A 21,060-nucleotide genomic window follows, 5' to 3' on the forward strand; every position below is an offset into this window, starting at 1 on the left:
TTTCTACAATACCATGCGATCAATAACTGTCAAGAGTAATTATAAATGATGATTTTCTAATTACCAAAAACAAGTCAGCAGTCAACTATTGTATCCACTTCATGAGGGCAAAAAACATTGCATAGTCTGGTATGCCCTGATGTCACAGACAGATATGTGGATGGAAAGTGACAGCCATACAACCATTTATGATGATTAAGGTACATGGATAAATTGCTACTGCTGTAAACAAACTCTGCTTGCTGTGTATGTCAAAAAGTTAAAAAAAAAAAAAAAGTAAAAAAGGAGGGGGGAAATGGAGGCAGAGAGAAACTAACCAATCAACCTGTGATTTCCAAAGGAATCTACAAGAATATGACACCCTGACACTCTGATCTGACTCATGTCTTCCACTTGAATAATTTCACCAAAACATGTGTTGTCTCTCTAATACCAAAATGACATTTTGAGAATGGCAAACTTTAAGAAGACATGATATGAAGAAGCGAATGTGTGTCTGAAAAGCTTTTATTTACAGCTACACTGGTTAGTTAAAACACTAATTTTTTTTCTTCAATCCTTATGTGTCCTTAGTCCACCACTACTATTTTTAGAACATTCCTTTAAGATTAAACAGCATTTGTAATTTAATTGTTGTAATTACTATTTTCAGAACCCAAAATACTGCTTATTTTGCTTTTATTATAATTAGAACTGTCAGAGACAGACAGTTGAACACCGATCTGAAGTTTGGGTGCTGCCAATATTTAGAGAGACACAAAATTAATAAATCAGTTGGTGTCTGCTAACAGTGTTTTGTTTTTAAGCACTGCAAGTCTAGGATATATTCCAATCTTTACTTAGGCAGAATAACCAACTGAAGTCAACAGGAACTTGGTGGTGTACAAGATCACTGTAGCCTAATACAAGATACATTTAAGTCAATGTGATTTTTTTTCCACCAGTTTAAACACATCTTGATTTTTGTCCTGAGACCTTGGACACTAATCCCTACATACTTCCCAGAAGACTTAAAGGCTTGTACAAAAAAAAATATATATAATGTTAAGCAAGTTTTCTGTGTATAGAATATCAAGTGTTCACAAGGGGAATTTTGAATATACTTAAACCCAAGTAAAATACTTATTTTATTACGTAATTATTTTCTGACTCTCCAAAGACTGACAAAGAAATAAAAGAAGATTGCAGACAATTATAAAGTATAAGGCCAATGCAGCTATATTAGATGATGGCTATTATTTTAAAAATCACATCTCGCTAAAGTTCACTCCAACCTATTTGTTTTAAACTTAAATGATTTTGAAAAATTCAGTTAAACGCAGAAAATGTGTTTGGCTTGGAAGGACCTGTCCAACTTTACAACCAATCTCCTGACAAAAAATGCTGATTAGATTTTTCGTACAGTTACAGTATTTACAGGTATTTCTATGAATTAGCTAAAACAGTCACAAGTCTCAGCTCTTTACTAACAGAATAAATGAATGAGGTTTTTGGTAGTGGCCAGTGCTGCCTTAATTCTGCTCTCACCTAAAGGCCAAATCATTTTATCAGGCCAAATCATTCTAGCTACCTGTTCTCCTGTTTGCCAGTACATAAAAAGCATTCTGAGAATAAACATAAAGCATTTTACACCATTTTTCTATGTTACATTTTCATAACTATAAATGCATAATAGTCAAAATACCAATACTATTCTCTTGTCTTGGCTAACAGTGGGCATAAAGAGAACTTCCAGATAATATTATTGCTTTCTAACCTCAGCTGGCTGCTGCATGGTGAGTGAATGCCCTGTAGTACAGATCCCTAGAGCTGGGTGAATAACGGCAACTTCTGAAATTTCCACCCTGAAGGTCTTATGGTTAGTGATCAAGCTATGAATAGCACATTGATACATTATTTCCAAGTCAATGTGGGAAGCTTACTATGTTTAATTTAATATGTTAACTTCAGAGTGACATTTAAGTAGTATTTCCTAATGACAATTTAAAATTTTAAGAGAGTACAGGTGTTTTGATTACTCAAAACTCATCTGTGAAAGAAAACACATTTTTTAATTGTTTGCAAATATTTTAAGTATTGTTTATAGGTAGAAAAGAAAAAATGGCAAATGGAAAACATTCCCTACCATAATCCAGTGTTACTGTCGCTTGTGTGTTACATGCTTGTGCAGCTGAAATAGGTTAGAACAGTTTCTAGGTAAAGGTCAGAACCTGCTCTTCTGTGCTGGAACACTGCTCAACACAAATAATATGTTCCCTAGAGCTGACAGAGACGATTTGGCTATTTTTAATAACCTTCTCTGTCAGTTCTTTGAATGATATTTTACAAACACCTTGCTTTAACCTTACTTGCAATTACTGTGTTATTTGAAAGCATATCATGTTGACCTTGGTTTGCTGAAAAAAAGAGAACAATGCATTATTTTGAATTTGCTAAACCTCATACAAGCAAATAGATACTCAATTTTCATTCTTGCAGAGTATTTTCAAGCTATGTTCTTGTTTAAAGCATAAATGGATCAGAAACTAGCTTTATAGAAATAGCTATTTAACAATTTACTTTTAAAACCACCAAAGGAAAAAGCAACCTCATTTCAAAAAAAAAAAAACAAAAAACTTACTCTTTCAGAAGTGAATAAGTGAGTGCGATGTTCTTAATAATGATGGCAATATTTCATAATACTATCACAGTCTGCCAGAGAGCTGAATTCTATTATGTCCAATCAGATTTGTGCAATTTCACTGATTACAAAAGGGTAACTAAGCTAGGATAACTTAGTTGGTCAAAGGAAAAGGGGCTTGCAAAAAGTGACAGTCTCTGAAGTATGTGTTTGTCACAGAGGAACAATATTTAAGCAAAGTTTTCCTTTAGAAATGTAATCAGGTTTGTTTTCAGTTTTAATTGTGGTATAAAGAAAAAAGAAAGCACTTTGCAATACTTGTTTTATGATTAAAATATATGTTGCTGGGTTTTCTTCCCAATCAGCTTTTAAATCTGAATGTCTCACACCAATTTTTAGCAAACAGAGAACTAATTGAGAAGATGATTATTACAAAGAGCCGGCTGGTTTTGGCTGGAGCACCTTATGTATTTTTCTTTATTGCTAATGTCACAAAACAAGCACAGCTCATAATCCACATAGAGCTGCTAGTAATCAGCTATACTTAATGAACCATATAGTCATGGATAGGCCAGTGAAAATATTGTTCATTTTCCAATCTGCAGATATATTTCCTGCGTTCTGCCAATTAGCAGCAAACTACCCAAAACAGAGGTAGCTTTAGAGTTAAAACACATCCAATACAGGACTAAACCAGAGCAGCCTGTTACCTGCCAAGTATTTGGTCTCCCATCACATTTTTGAGCATATACAAATCCACATATAAATAAAAACTGGCTAGAAGTTTTTTGGTTTGGTGGGGTTTTTTTCATTAATTACCCTCTTTGTTGCATGTATTCAACATAATACCTTACGTTTACATCTAGCTTTCACTAATTTTGAGGTCAAGAAAAATTAGGAAAAGTTTGCTCGCTGATGTGTTCTAGATGTAAAATTTTACTTTTTTTATACTTCCATTTATTTATTTACACACAACTTTGATAAATCTTAGACTAACTCCATTATTATCAAATTAATTTTTAATGTTACATTTTTAATCATTTGGAAGCCATCCAGAAGCCACTTCTTTACCAGCACACGAACAGGAGAAGGTGGTGCCCCAAGCCTACTACCTCTGAAGTCAACAGGAAAAGAGACAATAAATTTGTATGTATTTTGTATGTTAGTGTTAATATATGGATAGCTGCAGAATTACTCAGTCTAGGGACAAAGCTTAAAAAACAAAATCAGAAAGAGATAAAGAAGATTGGTCCAAGAGAAGAAAAATAATTTCATGTTATTATATTAGACTCATCATGTTTTACTTACCATGTGCTCTGGGATATTTGCATTTCTATTTATCAGAAACGTAAAACTGTTCAGCTTTATATAACTGTTTTCACCATATTACTGCCACATTAAGAAAAATATAAGACGCTTTTATTGAAGATGCAGCAATCATCATTTAAAGAAGAAAATTATACACGCCTGTGACAATACACGTCTACCATGATAGATGGCAGCCCCTGCAAGCACCAGTCACAGACGCTGACAAGGAGACGCTGCTTACATGTTTGTATTAGCGGTTGATGTCAGCCACTCCCCAGCCAAACCAATAATGTCCAGTCCTGTGGACAGCTGATTGAAAAACCGAGGATGACCTGGAAAGAGAATTGAGAGCAACTTAGAACAACTCCACCGGTATCTCTCGGGTTTCAATTTTAAACCGCCCAACTCTCTTGACACAAGCGATGGTTTTGCACTCATAACACACTTGCAGAGGTGGTTCCCAAGCAAGTCCTCCTTATGGGGAGACCGTTAACCAACATTCACGGATGCTTCGTCACAAGCTTGAAAAACCGCTTTGGAGGGAACTCCCGTATGGTGTATCATTAGCGTTTAAATTACAAGAGAGAACCTCAGAGCCGACTGAGCCCGTAAAACACCTCCGGAACCTGTGCAAGGGCTCGGAGTAGCCCATCTCCAGAGCCGCCCCCCGACCTCCGCCACGCTGTGAACTCGGGGGGAAAGGGGGAGCAGGAATACTTGAACACTTGGCAGTAACAGCCTGCAGGTGCTGGGGCCATTTGCATCTGAATGGAGAAAGAGGGGAAGGCTGATCCGCTTGTAACGAGGCTGTAGGGGCGAGGGAGGGGGGGGCGAGGAGCCAGTCAGTCGCTCGCTGAGCCGCACGGCCGCGGGAGCGGCGTCTGGCGGGGTCTCGGCGGGAAACGTCCCGGTGCGGCGGGGCGCCGAGAGCCCCCCAAGAGCCCCTGGGCACGGGCGTTGTCCCCACGTGGTTTAAAAGCTAGGATTCACCTCATCAACAAAGGCTTTGCTGTCAAACCCACGTCAGTCATATTCCTGTATTTCAGCCGAAGTCGCCTTAACAACTTTTGTAAGCGCTAAGCCCGACTATTGGGGGCCCGCTTTTCTAGCATGAAGTGATGACATTCCTAACAAATGATGACGGACTTTGAGAGGAGGCGGAAGGTGTCATGATTTAGCCCTTATCTCTGCTCTCTTGGGAAAGGACACGCAGATAACACACTGGGGACAGCCCAGCCCGAGATGGGGCGTTCGGCGCTCGACGCCCGGAGGGACCCTGTCACGTCGCATTTGGCTCAACACTGGGAACATCAGCATCTTTTGACATAAAGAAATAAATGCGGTTCTGCTCCGAGCGATGTCAGCGGGAACCTTTTGGAGGCGCGAGCCCGCCGGCGCTGCCACGTCTCGGCACATCCTGAAGAGGAGGCTGCCGGGGAAACCGGGGGAACACGGAGGCGAAGCGGCCGGGCTGCTCCCGCCCCGGGAAGGCAAGCGGCTCCGGCCTAAAGCCCAGAAACACCACCGCGGCTTATCTATTTGCTTTGCGCATCAGCACTTCTCTCCCTTGCCATGACACACGGTTTGGGAGGTTATTTTAAGGGACATTTCGCTGACCTCCCAAAGCTGTCAGCGAGCCTGCGGTGTCCTGAGGCTGGGCTGCAGATTCAGCCCCGCTGGCTTTAGAGGGAGAGAGAACGTGAGCCCTTGGGGCCTGGGAAGGCAGGGCCTGTGTCCTGGGGTCGTCACACGGTCCGAGCAGCTCTTCTTCAAAGCTGCACCAGGTACTGCTTTGAACAGAGCTTGCGTCCGATCGGATACCTGCGCCTCAGCTCCCGGGGACGGGTCCTACCGGTCCCGCAAAAGCTCCAGGGGAGGGCGGGGTGAGGGGAAGAGCTTGCCCGACATCCCGGCGCAATGGATAGCGGAGTAACGGTGCGAGCACACAGGCCGCAGGGAGTCTGGCTTTGCTGCTGGCCACCTGTTCAACAACCCACGGGTTTGGGAGTGAGATACGCTCCCCTTTGATTAAGGACACAAAATCAAAATACGCCCCTGACACTCTTGAATAAATCAAACCACCACGTAAAAGGGAAAAGACAGGAAGCTAACCGCCACATTTGTTGTCAAGATTCTGTTCCTTGAATGCACTGCGTTGGGTTTTCACAGCTGCATAACTAAAGAGCGTAGGAGGCAGCCCCCCGTGCTTCAGGAGCCATCGCTCGGACAAAAGCCTCCCTCCGCCAGCTCCCGCCCGCCGCCCCGCCATGGCAGCACCGCTCCCCTGCCCTGCCCCGAGGGCTGCTCGCCGGGCGGAGCTCAGCAGCCCTGAATGAAACGCTGGAGCAGGACTGCGGAGGTGAGACACGGTCCCCGCACCGTTACCACTCCAGTTCCTGACCTGCTTGGGTACGTACAGCAGTCAGGGCTCGTTGCCAGCCCAGCTTTCTGCTGATACAGATGTAAAACGTTCCAGGCCAAACAGCCCGGAAGAGCACAGACTTCGCTCTAGAGCCTGGCTACAGCTCACCCAGTGAAAGAAGTGATCATAAACGGGCATTTCTGTGTGATTCAACGACCTGGACAGGCGGGGCTCCTGGGTAATGGGCTGAAATCCACAGGGTTCCTTTATTGATGATTCCTGGGATTTCAGTCTCTTTTTCATTAAACGTCTGGTGAACATAAAGAAGAAAAACTGCAAATTCAGTGTCATTTATGCCCTCATTTACCTAATGATATTGCTCCCCGGAGATACAGACAGCTCGCATTTCATCAAGTGAAAGAGATTACGTCTTAAAAACTTGTTTCTGGGCTCTGCAAACAGCACCGAGCCCTGCCCGCTGGGGACGGATGGAGCATCAATAACTTAAGTTTCTGAGCAGAGACATTTCCAGTGCCTGCAGACAGCCCTGGAGCTGACCCTCCAGGGAGGCAGAGTCGAGGGCATGGAGAGGGTGTGGGCTTACCTCCATGGGCTCAAGCCCACTCCCTTTACCTTGGGCCTGAGAAAAGCCCCAGGAGGGACTCTCCAGAGTAGTGTGCGAGAACCTACCTGTCCTCACTCCGTACTTCAGCGTGTCCCGGCAGTCCACCAGGATCTGCTCCAGGGACTCGGGGTTGTCCGAGAGCTCCAGGTTGAAGCCCTCCATGCCCTCCAGGAGCTGGTGCGGGTGGTGGAAGTCCAGCACTTTGGTGGATCTGTCAAACGTCTTCCTCACGTAGTTGAGGAGGATGTCCACGACCTCCAGCAAGAACTGCATGGTCTGCTCCTCGCCATTCTTGGCGGGCAGCAAATCTGCGGGACAAACCAGCTGTCAGTGCTTGCTTTGGGAGCCAGAGGTGGAGATTGAACCTGCCGCTGCCCCTGGGGCTCCCGGCCCTTCTTGCCTGGTGGGGAAGGGCGAGCCCAGATCCCACACGGGAACAGCGGGGGCACCTGTGAGGCACCCCGGCCAAAAGCATGCCCTGCAACCCTAATGCTGTGCAGTGTGGGGCACTCACCTCCCAGGGGCCAAGAGCAACCCAAACCCACACCTGCCCTTCTACTGCAAGACTTCCTCCCCCCAGGCCCGCAAAAGGAGTGATTTCCCTTCCCCACCCTCTTTGTCAATGGCCTCGTACCAGCAATCACAGACCGTTTCATTGCTATTTTACGGAGGAGGACATAAAATATAAAATTACTCTCCTCCCAGAGGCTGGATCTGGAGTGACCCTGGAAGATTCTCTGGAGCTGAGCTGCAGAGGATCAGCCCAAAGTACATAAAATTGCATTTCAGGAAACTTGTACACATCGCCATTGCAGCTCTCAGCAAACACACACACACAGAGCTTCCTTCAAAAACAACCAAGCAAAAGCACGGTCTAAACGTGGCTGCACTTCCAAGGAAGGCGAGGGCAGACTACTAAGGGCCGTGCCTGAGCTGGAGCAAGCGGAAGCTGTAAAGAGCGTTTACCTCTGGCATACAAATTGGAGAAGTCTGTCTCAGTGCGCCGGAACCTGGATTCCTTCTCGCTGTTCTCACATGCCAGCAGGCTCTTGGAGGACTGCCTTTCCTTCAGGGAGCTGACGATCCGGCCCTTGTCTTCTAGGCTGTTGGTCCTTTGCAGGAACCCTACATTGTTATTGCAAGGTGCACAGGTCAGAGTTTTCTCACTTCCCAACATGTTTAGAAATATCTAAAGCAGCTCTCTAGACAACAGTTCAAAGTGGTGCTGGCCCTGGATCTGACTAATGAGGTCAGGAATAAGAGTATTTATGGGGATTATTTGCCTCCAGGAGGGAAAGCTCAAAATGCCATCAAATGCAAAAACGCAGCCATGCAAAAAACAAATTTTCGTCATTTAGTGCAGTGGTAAATTCTTATTAAGTCGATCAGACAGATTCCACTTCAGTAATCAGCCACTGGAAGAGAGTTCAGGATGAGTCAATGCTATTTCAGCCTGCAGGCGAAGTTTATGGACCTAGCAGACAGGGGCAATGATGTATGATTAAAATCAGGGCCACTTTCAGTTCTCCTCGTGGTGCTGTCACGCACAAAAGGCATGAGAACAAGCAGCCATTCTGGAGCAGCCGTCCTGAGAGCACCAGAGCTCTAAGGACACCGGTAGCACTCATCAACCCCACCTTCCTGTTACCAGTACGTACCAGCACGTGTCCAGGAGACGCGGATTTTCCACATGAAAAGATGTCTTTGATACTAACACTAACCATCCCCGAGCTCTCCAGGAGCTCCGCTCTCACCGGAGACGCAGCCCTGGTGCCCAGGACCCGATCGCAACTGCCATGGTTAGGTGCAACGGCAGCAACATACCCCCTCACCCCAAGAATTACGGCGGTGGGCGCCACGCAGGGCCCGTGGCGAGTAACGAGACCCGTCTGCTTTAACAAGGCAGGAAGAACAATTAATTTTCAGGATTTGATCCGTTAAACCCATGCCCGCTAAAACACGCACAGTGTTGGGCTCTTCGGGATTTTGCCCTCCCAGGCTGCAGCGATCGTGCCTCTACGTCTGGAGCAGTGCCGGCCTCCTTTTTTCTTTCTTTTCTTTTAAAACAAGCAGGAATTGAAACCAACGCTCGTCGCGGCTGTGGATATCCGTCGGAGAGGAGGACTTCGCAGGGAGGAAAACCAGCGCCGTAACTTCGCGCACCCCCGTCCCCCGACGCCGCTCCTCTCCAGCGCCCTCCGCTTTCCGGCCATGTGCCCCCCCCCCCCCTCCGGAGCCCCGACGGCGAACCGGCACTGCGGGCTCCTCCCGCCGGGCGCCCGCCGCCGGCCCGCCCGGCCCCCCTGCAGCTTGGGCAGGCCCCCGGGGGCTGCATCTCCGTGCGGAGAAAAGGGAGCGACACTGAGCCGCTGGGCGAATGGCTCCCGGCACGGTACCTGTGCCTCGGACCCTGCTGTCAGCTTGGGAGTCCCGTAAGAGCTGCCGAAAACGGAGCCCCCCGCCGGCAGCCCCTTCTGCGTCAGTCGGGCACACGAACGCCTCTCCAGGAGGGCTGTTCGCAGGCAGGTTTGTCAAGCCCATCCTTTCAGTGAACACTTGACGTTTTGCCTTTTAATAAATATTGCTCTTCTACTAATTAGTTTCTTTCTATGATGCTTTTAGGAATACGAGTTACGCGAGAAAAAAAAGACTGTTTAAGGGAAACTCTCTTCGTGCGTAAGTTAAGAGTAGCCGTCCAGGATCGATGACTTGTTTGTCTGTTTGCTTTGGCTTTTTTTAGTTTTGTTGTTACTGCTTTTAACGGTCCTGCAACAGCTAGTGCTGCTCGCCTGCTCATTAGGTGGAGCAGCTGATACCGAAGCAGGTGCAGTCTAGACTGAATTCCGGACCGATCCTCTTTCCCCAGGTCCTGCGGCTTCACGCTGCTTCATTTCTCCACTTGTCTTTCTTCTAGGCTCTCGGTGGTGATGCTCAGTGGAAAGAATTACGTGAGAAGAGACGCCTGCAAGAACAGCCGCGCTCCCCGCCGCACAACTGGCGCTCTTCTCGGCGTGCGGGCACGCGTCCCTCGGCGGCTCCGCTGGGAGAGGAGGGGGCAGCGCTTCAGTGACCGAGAAAGGCTGCAGCTGCCGCCAGTTCGGCCCGCATCGGGCTCAGAGAGGCCGGCGCTTCGCCGAAGGGTCTGGCCTAACCAGAGCCGCGCCAGGGAGGCGGTGGCGGCAGCGGCAGCGGCAGCGCGCCGGGGGCGCGGAGCTCACCCCCGTCCAAACGACTTCGCGGCGGTTCTTGCCCGCGGAGGCTCCCCGGCCCCCTCACCGCGTCCCAAAGCCGGCGGCAGCGGGGGGCTCGGAGCGGCCTCGCACGGGGCCTGTCAGCGTGCGCCGCGTGGGGCCCGCGGGGCCGCGCGTGGGGCGGCTCGAGGGCGGAGACGAAAGGGGGGAAAAAAAAAAAAAAAAGCCTGAAGGGAGGAACTTGCTGCCGCCCGGCATCAGCTCGTTCGGCTGCAGACAACGTGTCGTTCGCCCAGGTCTCTCGGCCACGGCAGTATCCCACGGGCCTGGAGGGTCCGGGACATGGGGGAGCCCCGCGCTTTGGGGCCGCCGGACCCTCTTGTTCCCCGAGCTCCTCCCCCGGGGGGGGGGGGGATGCTCCCCGGCGCCCACCCGCGCCCCGGGCTGAAGGGCAGCGCGGCAGCTTGCCCTCGAGGGCTCCCTCGCCGCCCGGGGGAAGCGGGTGACTGCAGCGAGCCTGTCGCCCGTATCCTGTGGGAGAAACGAGGTCGGTGTAGGAGAGATCCAGCAAGTAGCAGCGTATGAAATAGCGTCCGCGCTGCTTCTGTAGCAGCGGAGAGCGCAGCCTTTCCCAGCAGCAGCCGCTACCTGCCGTAGGTGCTCCACTGAGATGTGTTTTCATCGATGCGCTTTAAGAGACCGGGTTTTTAAAAACCGAGCGAGACCAGACTGGCGAGGGAGCGCCTCGGTCCCCGACGTGCCCACAAATCCGGCGCGATTTCACATCAGGCCCCGCACAAGGCAGGCGTGTGAACACCCTCGGCCTCGCCGCCCTGCGGGGAGCTCAGCTTCCGAGGCAGGGACAGACCCGCCGGGTCCCGGCCCGTGCCGTGGCCGCCGATCGATGCACGTCGGTGGCGGCTGCAGGAGATCCGCGGCCGGGGAGGGGTTCAGCACCGCCTGCGTGACTTGGCAGCATAAATCCCACTGACTCCGGAGACGAGCCGAGTTGCTAACTTAGGTGGCTGCTTTTGAAATCCCACTCTCCTGCGTTGCTCGCCGGGCTGGGAATCATCAGCTGGCCGGGGCCAACCAGCTGAAGACGCACCTGGGCAGTTTTACTCCGTCGAGTATTTCCACCGATGCCAAGTAAACGTTAGCAGGATCGGTCCCAGCAGCAATAATAATTGCCGAGGTGGGAGTGAAAGGTGTAGCACGCAACTCCAGACACAGGGGAAAATCTGCCTATGCTTTGCCCGCCGTGACAGTTCATTAAACCGCTTTAAAATATGTTCTCTTTTTGTAAGTGGATGTGTGCAGAGACGAAGAGCGTGGGGGTGTGGCAGCGGCAGGGCGCTTTTAAGGCGGTGGCTTTCAACCAGAAAGAAAAGGAGTTAATCCTTAAATCGGTCAGTTGTTTGAGAAGAAATGACATACGTCTTGGATATGTAATTACTGAAAATGTCAAACACACAATATACAACACAGGTGGAAGAACCGACTAATTGTTCAAGACCTGCCTTTTCTCTGAGCTCAACCCTTATTTAAAGTTTGCATTCAAAAATAATCGATTTCTGTGTGATACACACAGAGAGAACAATTCCGAGACGCCTGGTTTACTATAGCTTTGTGACTGCACGATATTTAAGGTCCGGAATGAAGTCTTGTGAAAGGTAAGGACGAGGGGATATCATCTGTAATAGTCAAACGTCGACTTGTTTAGCATGTTTAATTAGGATTCTTGGCAACCTTAATACTTCACTCTACACCAAAGGCAACCTTCCCTCTCTTTGTGAAGGTGTTAGATTCAAGTGGGAGGGCTCATACAAGCAAAAACAATGGTCGCGATCGAATCCGATTATGCCAAATCACCGTCACTATTCGGGGTATATTTTTCGTGCAAACCAGAAGAGAGTCAAAAAAGGAAAGCGGAGCACCAAACCCGACCCCAAAAATACAGCAGCCCTGCTTGTTTTGAACTCCCTTCACAAAGCCTCTACTACACTCTCTTTTGCCTTTCTCAAATCCAAAATGGTGGGATATTTCATTCTCAGTGTATTTGATCTCATTGAGAGAAGCTGCGATGTCCCTCTGTAACCCCGGTAGTCTAGCAACACGAAACAAGCCTAACGGTGCGTTACTTTATCAGTTCTGCTTGCCGGGCTAAATTAAAATGATGATGAAAAAGCCCATCGCTCCAGCCACTGAAGGGACTGGTAGGGAAACGGTCCATTAAACCCAGATCAGGAGCTATTTATAGAACTAAGCGACTACTCGTTAATGTCGCCTGCGGGTACCAATGAAATCTCGAATAGGCACATGGCTAAACATTCACTCCCCTATTCTTTTCCAGTCCAAACTTCCAGCTAAAAAAACGTTTAGCAAATGAGCTTCGACTCGGGCAAGTAGGGCAAGAGGTTTAAATATACCCTTGCTTTGAAAAAAGGCCCGTTTCCCCCTCGAAATAATTCCCCATCCCCCCAAAAAGAGGTAGCTGGGGAAAATGGGAAATAATTTCTATTCATAAGGGGCACGGGCTAAGGCGAACGATTCTCCCCATCAGAAAATGAAGATTTGACTGTTTGTCTCCGAAAGCGAAGGCGCTACTGAGAAATCTGGAGAAGACAGCTTGTTATCTGCAAATGAATCTCTTGCTATAACGTTGCGATCTGATTGTGCATTTGTTTCCCTTCCTGCATTTCATGTGCCTGCGCGCTGACTGGCTGCCAGCGCTATCTTACCAGCACAGCAAGCTGACGAATTGCTCTTTAATAAGGCTCTCGTTAATCTTTTTCCCCCAGGAGATCCGTATTTTCTAGTCAGATAAGGCTGAAAAATTTCAGACGGTGAGAGGCGGCCAACCCCCCCCCGTTCGTTCCTCGCCGCCGGCTTCCCCGGCGGGCCCTGCGCTCCCCCCGCCTGGGGCGGCCGGCGCCCGCACACCGCCGTTTATCGCAGGAGGGGCGGCGGGGCCCGCGGCCGTCCCTCCCGCGGCGGACAAGGCCTCGGCCAACGCAAAGCCAAGGCGGGGGGGGGGGGGGGGGGAGCGCACGGCGGCCGGTGGCCGGTGTCAGCTCCGGGGCCGGGGCCGCGGAGCGGAGCCGCCGTGCGGCCGGCAGGGGGCGGCAGGGGCCGTCGCCCGGGGCCGGGGGCCATGGGCCGGCGCGGCCCCCGGCGGTGGTGGCGGCCCGCCGCGGGACGGCCCCGGGCGCCAGCGGAGGCAGGGCGCGTCGCCAAGCGTGGGTGTGTGGGGTGCCGTACGGCGAGACACGGGTGGACTTACCGCATATCTTCAGCCCGATCTTCCTGGTGCACCCGTGAGCCACGCCGCACCACGAGTCGTACGCTGGAAGAGAGGACAGAGTCGTTCCCCTGGGGCAGCGGGCCTGCCCGGCCGCCGTGCCCGCCCTCCCGGCCCCCTGCACAGCCCCCCGCGGTCCCCTCGCCGGGAGAGACGGCAGCTTGCCGAGCCCGGCGGCGCCGGAGCGTGCCGGGCGCGGGGCAGCTGAGCCTCGGGTGACAGCGAGGTGACACGCTGGCCCGCCGAGAGGAGAGGGAAAGGCACCCGGGACCCGAACATCTAATAACTTACTGGCGGGGCTCCAGGGAAGTGGCAGCTTAAAATAAAGTGGCGTGAAATGGGGTCACAAAAGAGTTCAGGAATTAATTGGGTGAAAAATAGTAGTTGACTAGATGATCGGGCTTGCATTGCCGAGCCTCGGCCGCACTGACGAGCCGCCGACGGCCGCACTAGGGACGCTCCCGGCCCTGCCCCTGCCCCGGAACACCCCTGGGCCCCCGGCTCGGCTCAGCCCGGCCCGGCCCACTATATGGCGGCCCAGGGGCCAGCGGCCCTTCGCCCGCCGGCCCTGCACGCCCGAAGAAACGCCGCCGGGAGGCTCCCGAGCGGGGGCTGCGCCGGGGGCGCGACCGCACCGACGGAGGGGACGGGCTCCTTCCCAGCCCCCGAGAGCGGCGGCCCGGCCGCGCCCCGGTTGGCCCCAGCTGAGCCCGGGGGAAGAGGGGAGCGACGCCCGGGGCTGAAGTGGAGAGGGCGCCGGCTTCGGTCCAGGGCGCCGCCGAGCCTCTCCGGCCCCTGGCCCGCGGCTCCCGGGCAGCCGCAGGGCCGGCCGCGGCGGACCCTAGGGGGCGACCGGGGGGGGGCGCTGACGGGGCCCCGGCCCCGAGGAGGCGCTGGGGCGTGAGGGGAGAAGGCGGCAGCGGGGCTGGGACGGGGGCGGCTCACCTGGGCGGGGAGGGCGGCGGCAGGGCCCCCGGGGAGGGAGAAGCGGGGGAAGCGCCCCGGCGCTGCCGGCCGGGCGGAGGAGCCCGCTGGGCAGGGGAGCTGCCCGTGCGGGCGGGCGGGGACCCCCGGGCGGGCAGGGCCGGGTGCTGTTGCTGCTGCTGCTGCTGTCAGAGGTTATCTCAGTTTTAGCCGCGTTGCCAGTTAATTCGATTTCTGCGTGTGACACCTCAGCCGAAGGCGGCAGTGCCTGTCACCCCCGCCTGGAACAAGACCCGGTGCCGCGGTTCGCCCCCTCCCCCGTTCCTTCCAGTTGGAGAATAATGACAATAATGACTCCGATGCTCGTGCCTCGTAGCCCTTTCAGGGTAAAAGCTATTCCCCGCTTTGCTGTGCCTGACAGCCTTTCATCTCTTACTGTTGCCCGCTCTTTGTCTCCGATGCTTTATAGCATCGAGCCTCTTTTTTATTTATTTTCAGTAGGCGACGGTCTGAATTGCCTGGCAGTGCTATAAACTGATTCTCTATCCACCTGCAGCAGCCTCTGCTTCCCACTCACACCTCAATAACTCAAGGCGAATTCAGGGCAATTAGGAATACAAGGCTTTGAAAAGCTACAATTAGCATCCAAATTTCGCTTGATTACAGGCTTCAGCGCAGGCTGAAAGGAAGCTACAGCATTAGCATTTATAAAATGTAAAGGGGGGGGACGACACCCGCTTTAAGCCAGTGGTGTAACTTTGCCCTTCAACTGATTCATTTTCTCCACACCCCTTACAACATCCCGATTTTTTGGCCATCTGGGCGTTCAGTTTATTGTCTAAATCCCTCCAGTGTGGCTGTAAGATAAAGGCAGCGCTGGCCGCTGAGGTGGGCTTTTCCTCCCAGCGTTTCATTCGCCACGGTCCAACCTCTCCCGCTCCCACCAGGAAGATGGTTTCTTTGTGTAGAGCACTTTCCGCACCTTGCTTAACGGCGCGGAACAGTGCTTCACCGATTTATCGTTTCGTTTCGAAACCGGTCTTTCCAAGCCTAGGTGGAGAAAGCCTCCGAAACACTTTAAACGAGGAAAATATTAAAACCTACTTGTGGGTCGTAAATTAGTTGGGGTGGGGTCCGGAGCGTCGTTGGAGGACGAGGGAGCTGAGGAAGCCATCCTTTCAGAAAAGCCCCGGGTTTTCTGCGATATTCCTCAGAGGGGTGGGCAGCAAGGAATTTGCTGGAAGGAAGAAAAGGCGGTTTTAGCAGTCTGGTCTCCTGGAGAGCCGCCCCAGAGACCCGTCCGGACGCCGGCGGGCGGCAGTCCGCAGCCCGGCAGAGAGCAGCACAGGTCCCGGGTCGGCGGCAGGACGGGCAGGGGCCGGGCGGGCGGGAGCCGGCCGCGGCGGGGCCGCGGGGCCAGGCGCAAGCGGTGCGCCGGGAAAATGCCTCGACAGGCTGAAGAGCGAAACCGTCCCCTCGCCGGGTGCCGAGGCGCTACCCCCCGCGCCTGAATGACGGATTTAGCAGAGCATGAAGTCTACCGCAATTATATCGGTGGCCGCTGAGCAGGGCAATTACGTGGCTCGCCTCAAAGGGAAACCAACGTGCAAAGCGGGCTTCGAAATTACCAGCCCGAACGACCTACAATCCCAAACGGAACCCGTTTCTGTGCGTTATCATGCGAGCCCGAAACACACGCCAGGCTAAGCGTTCAGGAAAGACGGGCAGATAAACCTCCGCCACCACAAAGGTGCATTCTGCCCAGGTCCAATGACAGGCGGCACACGCATGTGCATTTGCACACACATGTTCCAGCAAATCGGGACCAGTACGTGCTCCAGCGCTCTCCCGCGCCCGCGCTCGCTTTAGCGGCACAAATGGCAGAAGGCACGTCTGTCTGGGGGAAGGAAGGTGCTGGACCAGCCCTCGCTCCTCGCCAGATGTTCAGCTCTTTCCTGGCCGACACGGCGCTCCGATAACCAATACAGGGTCGCTGATCGAGAATTGCCGGGTCAGTGCCCCGCTCGTCTCTTTGTCCCCACGGCTACCTGCGATTTATTTGATTCCCCTTGTAACGAAAATGAAGGTCGCGGTAACGAACGAACGCTTTCTTTGTTAGCTGCTTTTTTCAAGTCGGTAGCTACCGATTCATTTCCACTGATGGGCGGATTTACGCCCGCGTGTAAACGCAACGGATCAATGATTTCGATGGAAAACAGGTATCTCACTTTTTTAAGAGGAAAAGGAAAACAACCATAAAGCAGAAGAGATTCTCTAGACAATGCCTGGAAGTGAAGTAACAGGTTAACAAAATGTCTAAGGCGCTGGCTGTCTCAAAATACCCGTTATCCCTCCATAGGTACGAAAGCGACCAAAACCGATTTTTTTTTTTGGGGGGGGGGGGGGGAAGCTCCAGATCCTGAAAGAGGTGCCCAAAGGTTTGAAAAAAATAAGATGATGTTTAGAGGAGACTTACCGAGGGGGCGAGCGGACAGACACTCTTACTGCCGGAGTCCAGGCAGGCAGGGCGACTCCAGCCTGGGAGCGACCCGCCGCTTATAAACTCCGCCAGAAACGACGTCGGAATACCAATCGCGCCGCGGAATTTAATGCGAGATGACCTTTTTTTTCCAGAAGTACTCGGATTTGCTTTTTTAAAAGCGTGAATCGCCGGTTGATCTGCTTCGACGCAGGCATGAGTCACAGGGCTGCCGCCACCCCCTCCGCGCCGCTCCGCACGGGGGCTGGGGACCGCCGGGGCGGCCGGCTGGGGCGGGGACGGGCGGCCCACCCGGCCCCGGCTGCCGCCGCCGCCGCCGGTCCGCTTCGCCCCGGGGCGGCGGGGCTGGCTCCCGCGGCGGGTGGGGCTGCCCAGCAGCGACGGAGGCGGCACCCCAGGCAGGGGCTTCTGCCTCGCGAGTACCCCGCCGAGCCCCTTGTGCGGACGGCGCCGGAGGCTTTCCCTCGGTGGCACCGGCTTGACCCGAGGTCGCCGGCTGTGCTAACAGGCGGCACCGCACCGCACCCGTCAGCGTTACCGGCAGAGGCGACGGGGCCGAACTCCGGCTCCGACCGTCCCTGCGGCCCCGGCACTGCCCTGCGCGGGGTGCGGGCCACGAGTGAGCCAGGCGGGGCCCGTGGTCAACTGTAGCTTAGCAAACCCCCCCGCTGTGCCGAGGGTTTGATGTGCCCCGCCGGTTCACTCCGCCGTGCCCGCCGCCGGCCGCCAGCAGCGCCCTCCGCCCCGCTCTCCGCCAGAGGGTGGCAGAGGCACAGGCACCGCCGCGCTGCTCGCCTTCCCGGCCGCAGGGGAACACCTGGGGTTCTGTGACTCGCCCTCAGTGTTGCCGTCAGATTACGATTTTATACCGGACACCCTTTTGCTTAAACGGGAAACGTTAAGACAACGTTGGTTTTTTTGTTACCCCCGACAAGCTCCAATCTGTGTTTCTCCATCCCACCCCCCAAACATGGTTCGCCAACGTTTTGCGGCGGTGACCGCGGTGCCACACTTCAGCAAGTCGCGGTAGCTACGCAGATGCCTAAACCAAACCCTTCTCACAAAGATGGCACGTAAGGGGCTGGGAGGAATCTGCAATGAGGCGGGAGGAGGGGAAACAGCCCGGTGGAGCCAGGGAATTTCATTCCGTGAGGGGGGTGCTGGGCAGTGCAACGAGCGGCGGGGACATGTCCTTCTTGAAGGACTCGAGGGAAGAGCAAAAACTTACAAGCCCTTTTTTGGAAAGGAGACCGGCCGACTGACAGCATTAAGTAGCCAAGGCGATCGCTTTGCCGAGCACACCTACTGTCTAGGAACTGGACACGTAACAAAAACACCGACGGCACAAAAGCCAGCTTTTACACATAGCTTTAAAGGTATTAACAGCCCTAGCTGACACGACCTTTCCCCCCCCCCCCATTCCGGGCTATTGTTTTAAAGGTGGTTTCAACCAATCCGGCAAAACGTTTGCTCAGTGTAGAGCGTGAGAAATAACAATATAACTGTAGCTAATTGTCTTTCTAAAGGTAAACAGGCATTCATAGGAAATCGTGGCAGGATTGCAGTACAAAGAGCCAACGACAGGTCACGCAAAGAACCCCTAAGCCATCAGTCACTGCAAGACGCGACCCGGCTGGGTCTGTGCCCGGCAGGCACACAGCGTGTGCGCTCGTTCCTTCCCTTCGGGCCTTCCAGAAGTGCGTGTGTCTGGAGTAAACAGACACGTTTTAACATAAATATTTACACCCTCGGAGAAGCTGCGGCCTGTCGGGGGAAGGGCCCAGACAATGAAGACCAGCGGGCTTTCCGCGGCACGCTGGAAACGAGAGGCGTTCTGGCACCTCGACGCCCCCGGCGGCGCGGCGCCCCCCGCCCCTCCGCGCCCCGCTCGGGCCCGGGCCCCGCTGCTCCGCTCAGCACCGCGGACAGCGCCCGCCCCCGGCCCCGCCCCCGGCGGGCCGCCCCGCCCCGCCAGCGCCGGCCCGGCGCGGTGCGGCGCGCTGCCCCGGCAAGGTCAGCGGCACGGCCCAGGGGGGACGCGGCGAGGGCGGCAGCCCCGCACGGCCCCAGGCGGGGAATGCAAACCCCCTCGCTCCCGGGCGGGCAGGCGAATGTCGAAACCAAACCGAACCGAGCCCGGCACCGCTCCCCCGCCCCGCGTCCCCTCTAGGTGGTGCTGTATCTCAAGCCCAGACGCCCGGGAAGGCCGGCCTGCGCAGAGCCCGCCCGGGAGCGGCTGCGGCGGCTCGGAGCCGGTGCTGACGAGCGTCTCTTCGTCCTGGCCCCGGCGGCGACCAGAGGAGCGGGAGGCAGCAAACCCTGAGGCTCGGCGGGTGCCCCCCTCGCTGCCCCCGCTCAACTACAGCGCGGCCGTACACCACGCAGGGAAACGCTTGGTAACTCTCATTTGCAACGGACCCCCTTAAAGATCCGACCTAAACCCAAACCGCTCCAGCTCTGGAGACTTCCTTCGGTGCTCGCCACACCGACTGAGACAGACCTTTGAAACACCCTTGCCAGATGTACACGCCCAGCCGGGGCCACTCGGCGAGGCCCCGGTTTCGGTGGGAGTTGAAAGCCTTCCCCTCCGGCCGTGCTGCCGGAGCTTCCTGCTCAACCCCTCTCGGCTGCTTTCTCTTTCCAGGTGTCAGCCCCCCCCGCGGCTATCGCTCGAGTGCACTGTAGGCGCGGGTGACAGAGAATCTCTTTGCAGGGTGGAGCCCCGGAAGACTTGGGTTTTGCTTAGAACCCAGACACTGACTGAGGATGTGAAACACACAGGAAAAACCACTGACCCACAGTATCAGCAAGGCAGCAGGATGCAGATGTACAATTCCCTTAGTTGAAGCCTGTAACCAGCACAGCGGTTAGAAATCATGAGGTGAGAGACTGTGGGATATCTTTTAAGTTCACCTCCATCCCCTAACTGGACATGAGCACCCTGGGTGGGCACAGGAACGAAAGCGATGCAATAAATATCTTTAGCAACAAAGACCAGTCAATGATTATACAGTGTTTATAACTGTGGGCATATAAAAAATGACTGTGGAGCAGAGAAAAACTGTTTATTATTTGTATTGCAGCCTGTGTGGGTTTGAAGAGTCTTTGTGTTAGGAGCTGCATACAGTATTTGAAGAGACAGGAGCACCTCCTGCCTACACTACTGTAAGAAGTTCTGGATGTAACTACTTGCCAATGGAAAAGCAAATAGGGGAAAGGCACTGTGCCATAATGTTTCTTCATATTCTGAACTATGGTCATGTTATATATGCATTTATCTGCAGGCAGGGCAGTAAATTGGCCTTCTGGTGATTATGATGATTGTGGTTTTTCCCTCCATGAGTGTGCTCTCTCTGTTGCTTTTTAATTGCCATTTTGTTTGGATTGTCAGTATTTTAGCTGGTTGGGATCAGGCACGCTCTTTCCTTAAAAATGTGTACAACAGTATGGACACTGAACATCTGTGATGTTCCTGAAATTGTGGGTTTGTATTTTTATCTTTGCAGCCTGTGACTCTTTTTTTTAAATCACATAGTTATAATAATTTGTAATCCAGTACATTATTACAAAACATATTCATTGCATCAGGTATCTGCTTCTTTTCCCACCATTTCTGGTACACAATTATGTCTCATTTACCTGTATCTTTGATAGAATGGAATAATTTAAATGATAAATTTCCTTAACTCTTGACAAAGAAAAATTTGAAAACTGTTCAAAACTAAGTATTTCAGAACTTTCCTGGCTATCACCTGCAGTGCTAAAAAATACAGATCTAATTTACTGTGTATCTGTGTCCTGATTTTGGCTGGGATAGAGTTGATTTTCTTTCTATTAGCTGGTATAGTGTTATGTCTTGGGTTCAGTATGAGAAGAATATTGATAACACATGGATGTTTTGAGTTGTTGCTAAGTAGTGTTTATACCAAGTCAAGGATTTTTCAGCTGCTTATGCCCAGCCAGCAAGAAGACTGCAGGGGCACAAGAAGTTGGGAGGGGACACAGCCAGGACAGCTGAGCCAAACTGGCCAAAGGGGTATTCCATACCATATGACGTCATGCCCAGCGTATAAACTGGGGGGAGTTGGCCACGGGGGGGCTGATTGCTGCTTGGGGACTAACTGGGCATCGATCGGTGAGTGGTGAGCAATTGCATTGTGCATCACTTGTTTTGTATATTCCAATTTTTTTATTATTATTATTATTGTCATTTTTATTAATACTGTATT

General features: G+C 52.7%; 2 protein-coding genes across 2 annotated transcripts in view; one reads left to right on the top strand and one right to left on the bottom strand.

Annotated features, from left to right (window-relative positions):
* The window catches only part of GAD1 (glutamate decarboxylase 1), a 35,403-nt gene extending 18,399 nt beyond the window's left edge, over nucleotides 1-17,004 (bottom strand). Inside the window, exons 1-6 of the mRNA XM_052791865.1 lie at nucleotides 16,808-17,004; nucleotides 15,436-15,568; nucleotides 13,390-13,452; nucleotides 7,882-8,040; nucleotides 6,981-7,223; nucleotides 4,170-4,260 (exon numbers count right to left, since the gene is read on the bottom strand). Coding sequence (XP_052647825.1) covers nucleotides 4,170-4,260; nucleotides 6,981-7,223; nucleotides 7,882-8,040; nucleotides 13,390-13,452; nucleotides 15,436-15,505 — 626 coding nt within the window. The 5' untranslated portion in view covers nucleotides 15,506-15,568; nucleotides 16,808-17,004. The remainder of the gene's footprint in view (nucleotides 1-4,169; nucleotides 4,261-6,980; nucleotides 7,224-7,881; nucleotides 8,041-13,389; nucleotides 13,453-15,435; nucleotides 15,569-16,807) is intronic.
* Nucleotides 8,090-12,236, top strand: LOC128143908 (uncharacterized). Its single transcript, XM_052791866.1, has 2 exons — nucleotides 8,090-9,441; nucleotides 9,830-12,236. Exons 1-2 carry the CDS (start codon nucleotides 9,293-9,295, stop codon nucleotides 10,335-10,337), a joined length of 657 nt encoding a protein of 218 aa, XP_052647826.1. The 5' UTR covers nucleotides 8,090-9,292; the 3' UTR covers nucleotides 10,338-12,236.
* Nucleotides 17,005-21,060: the final 4,056 nt, after the last annotated feature.

The sequence above is a fragment of the Harpia harpyja genome, chromosome 7 (assembly GCF_026419915.1).
Source record: "Harpia harpyja isolate bHarHar1 chromosome 7, bHarHar1 primary haplotype, whole genome shotgun sequence".
Lineage (NCBI taxonomy): Eukaryota > Metazoa > Chordata > Aves > Accipitriformes > Accipitridae > Harpia > Harpia harpyja.

Coding starts and splice junctions, on each gene's coding strand:
- LOC128143908 (XM_052791866.1), top strand. CDS start 9,293: ATGGCTCCCGGCACGGTACCTGTGCCTCGGACCCTGCTGTCAGCTTGG. Junction 9,442..9,829: donor GGAGGGCTGTTCGCAGGCAG/GTTTGTCAAGCC, acceptor TCTTTCTTCTAG/GCTCTCGGTGGTGATGCTCA.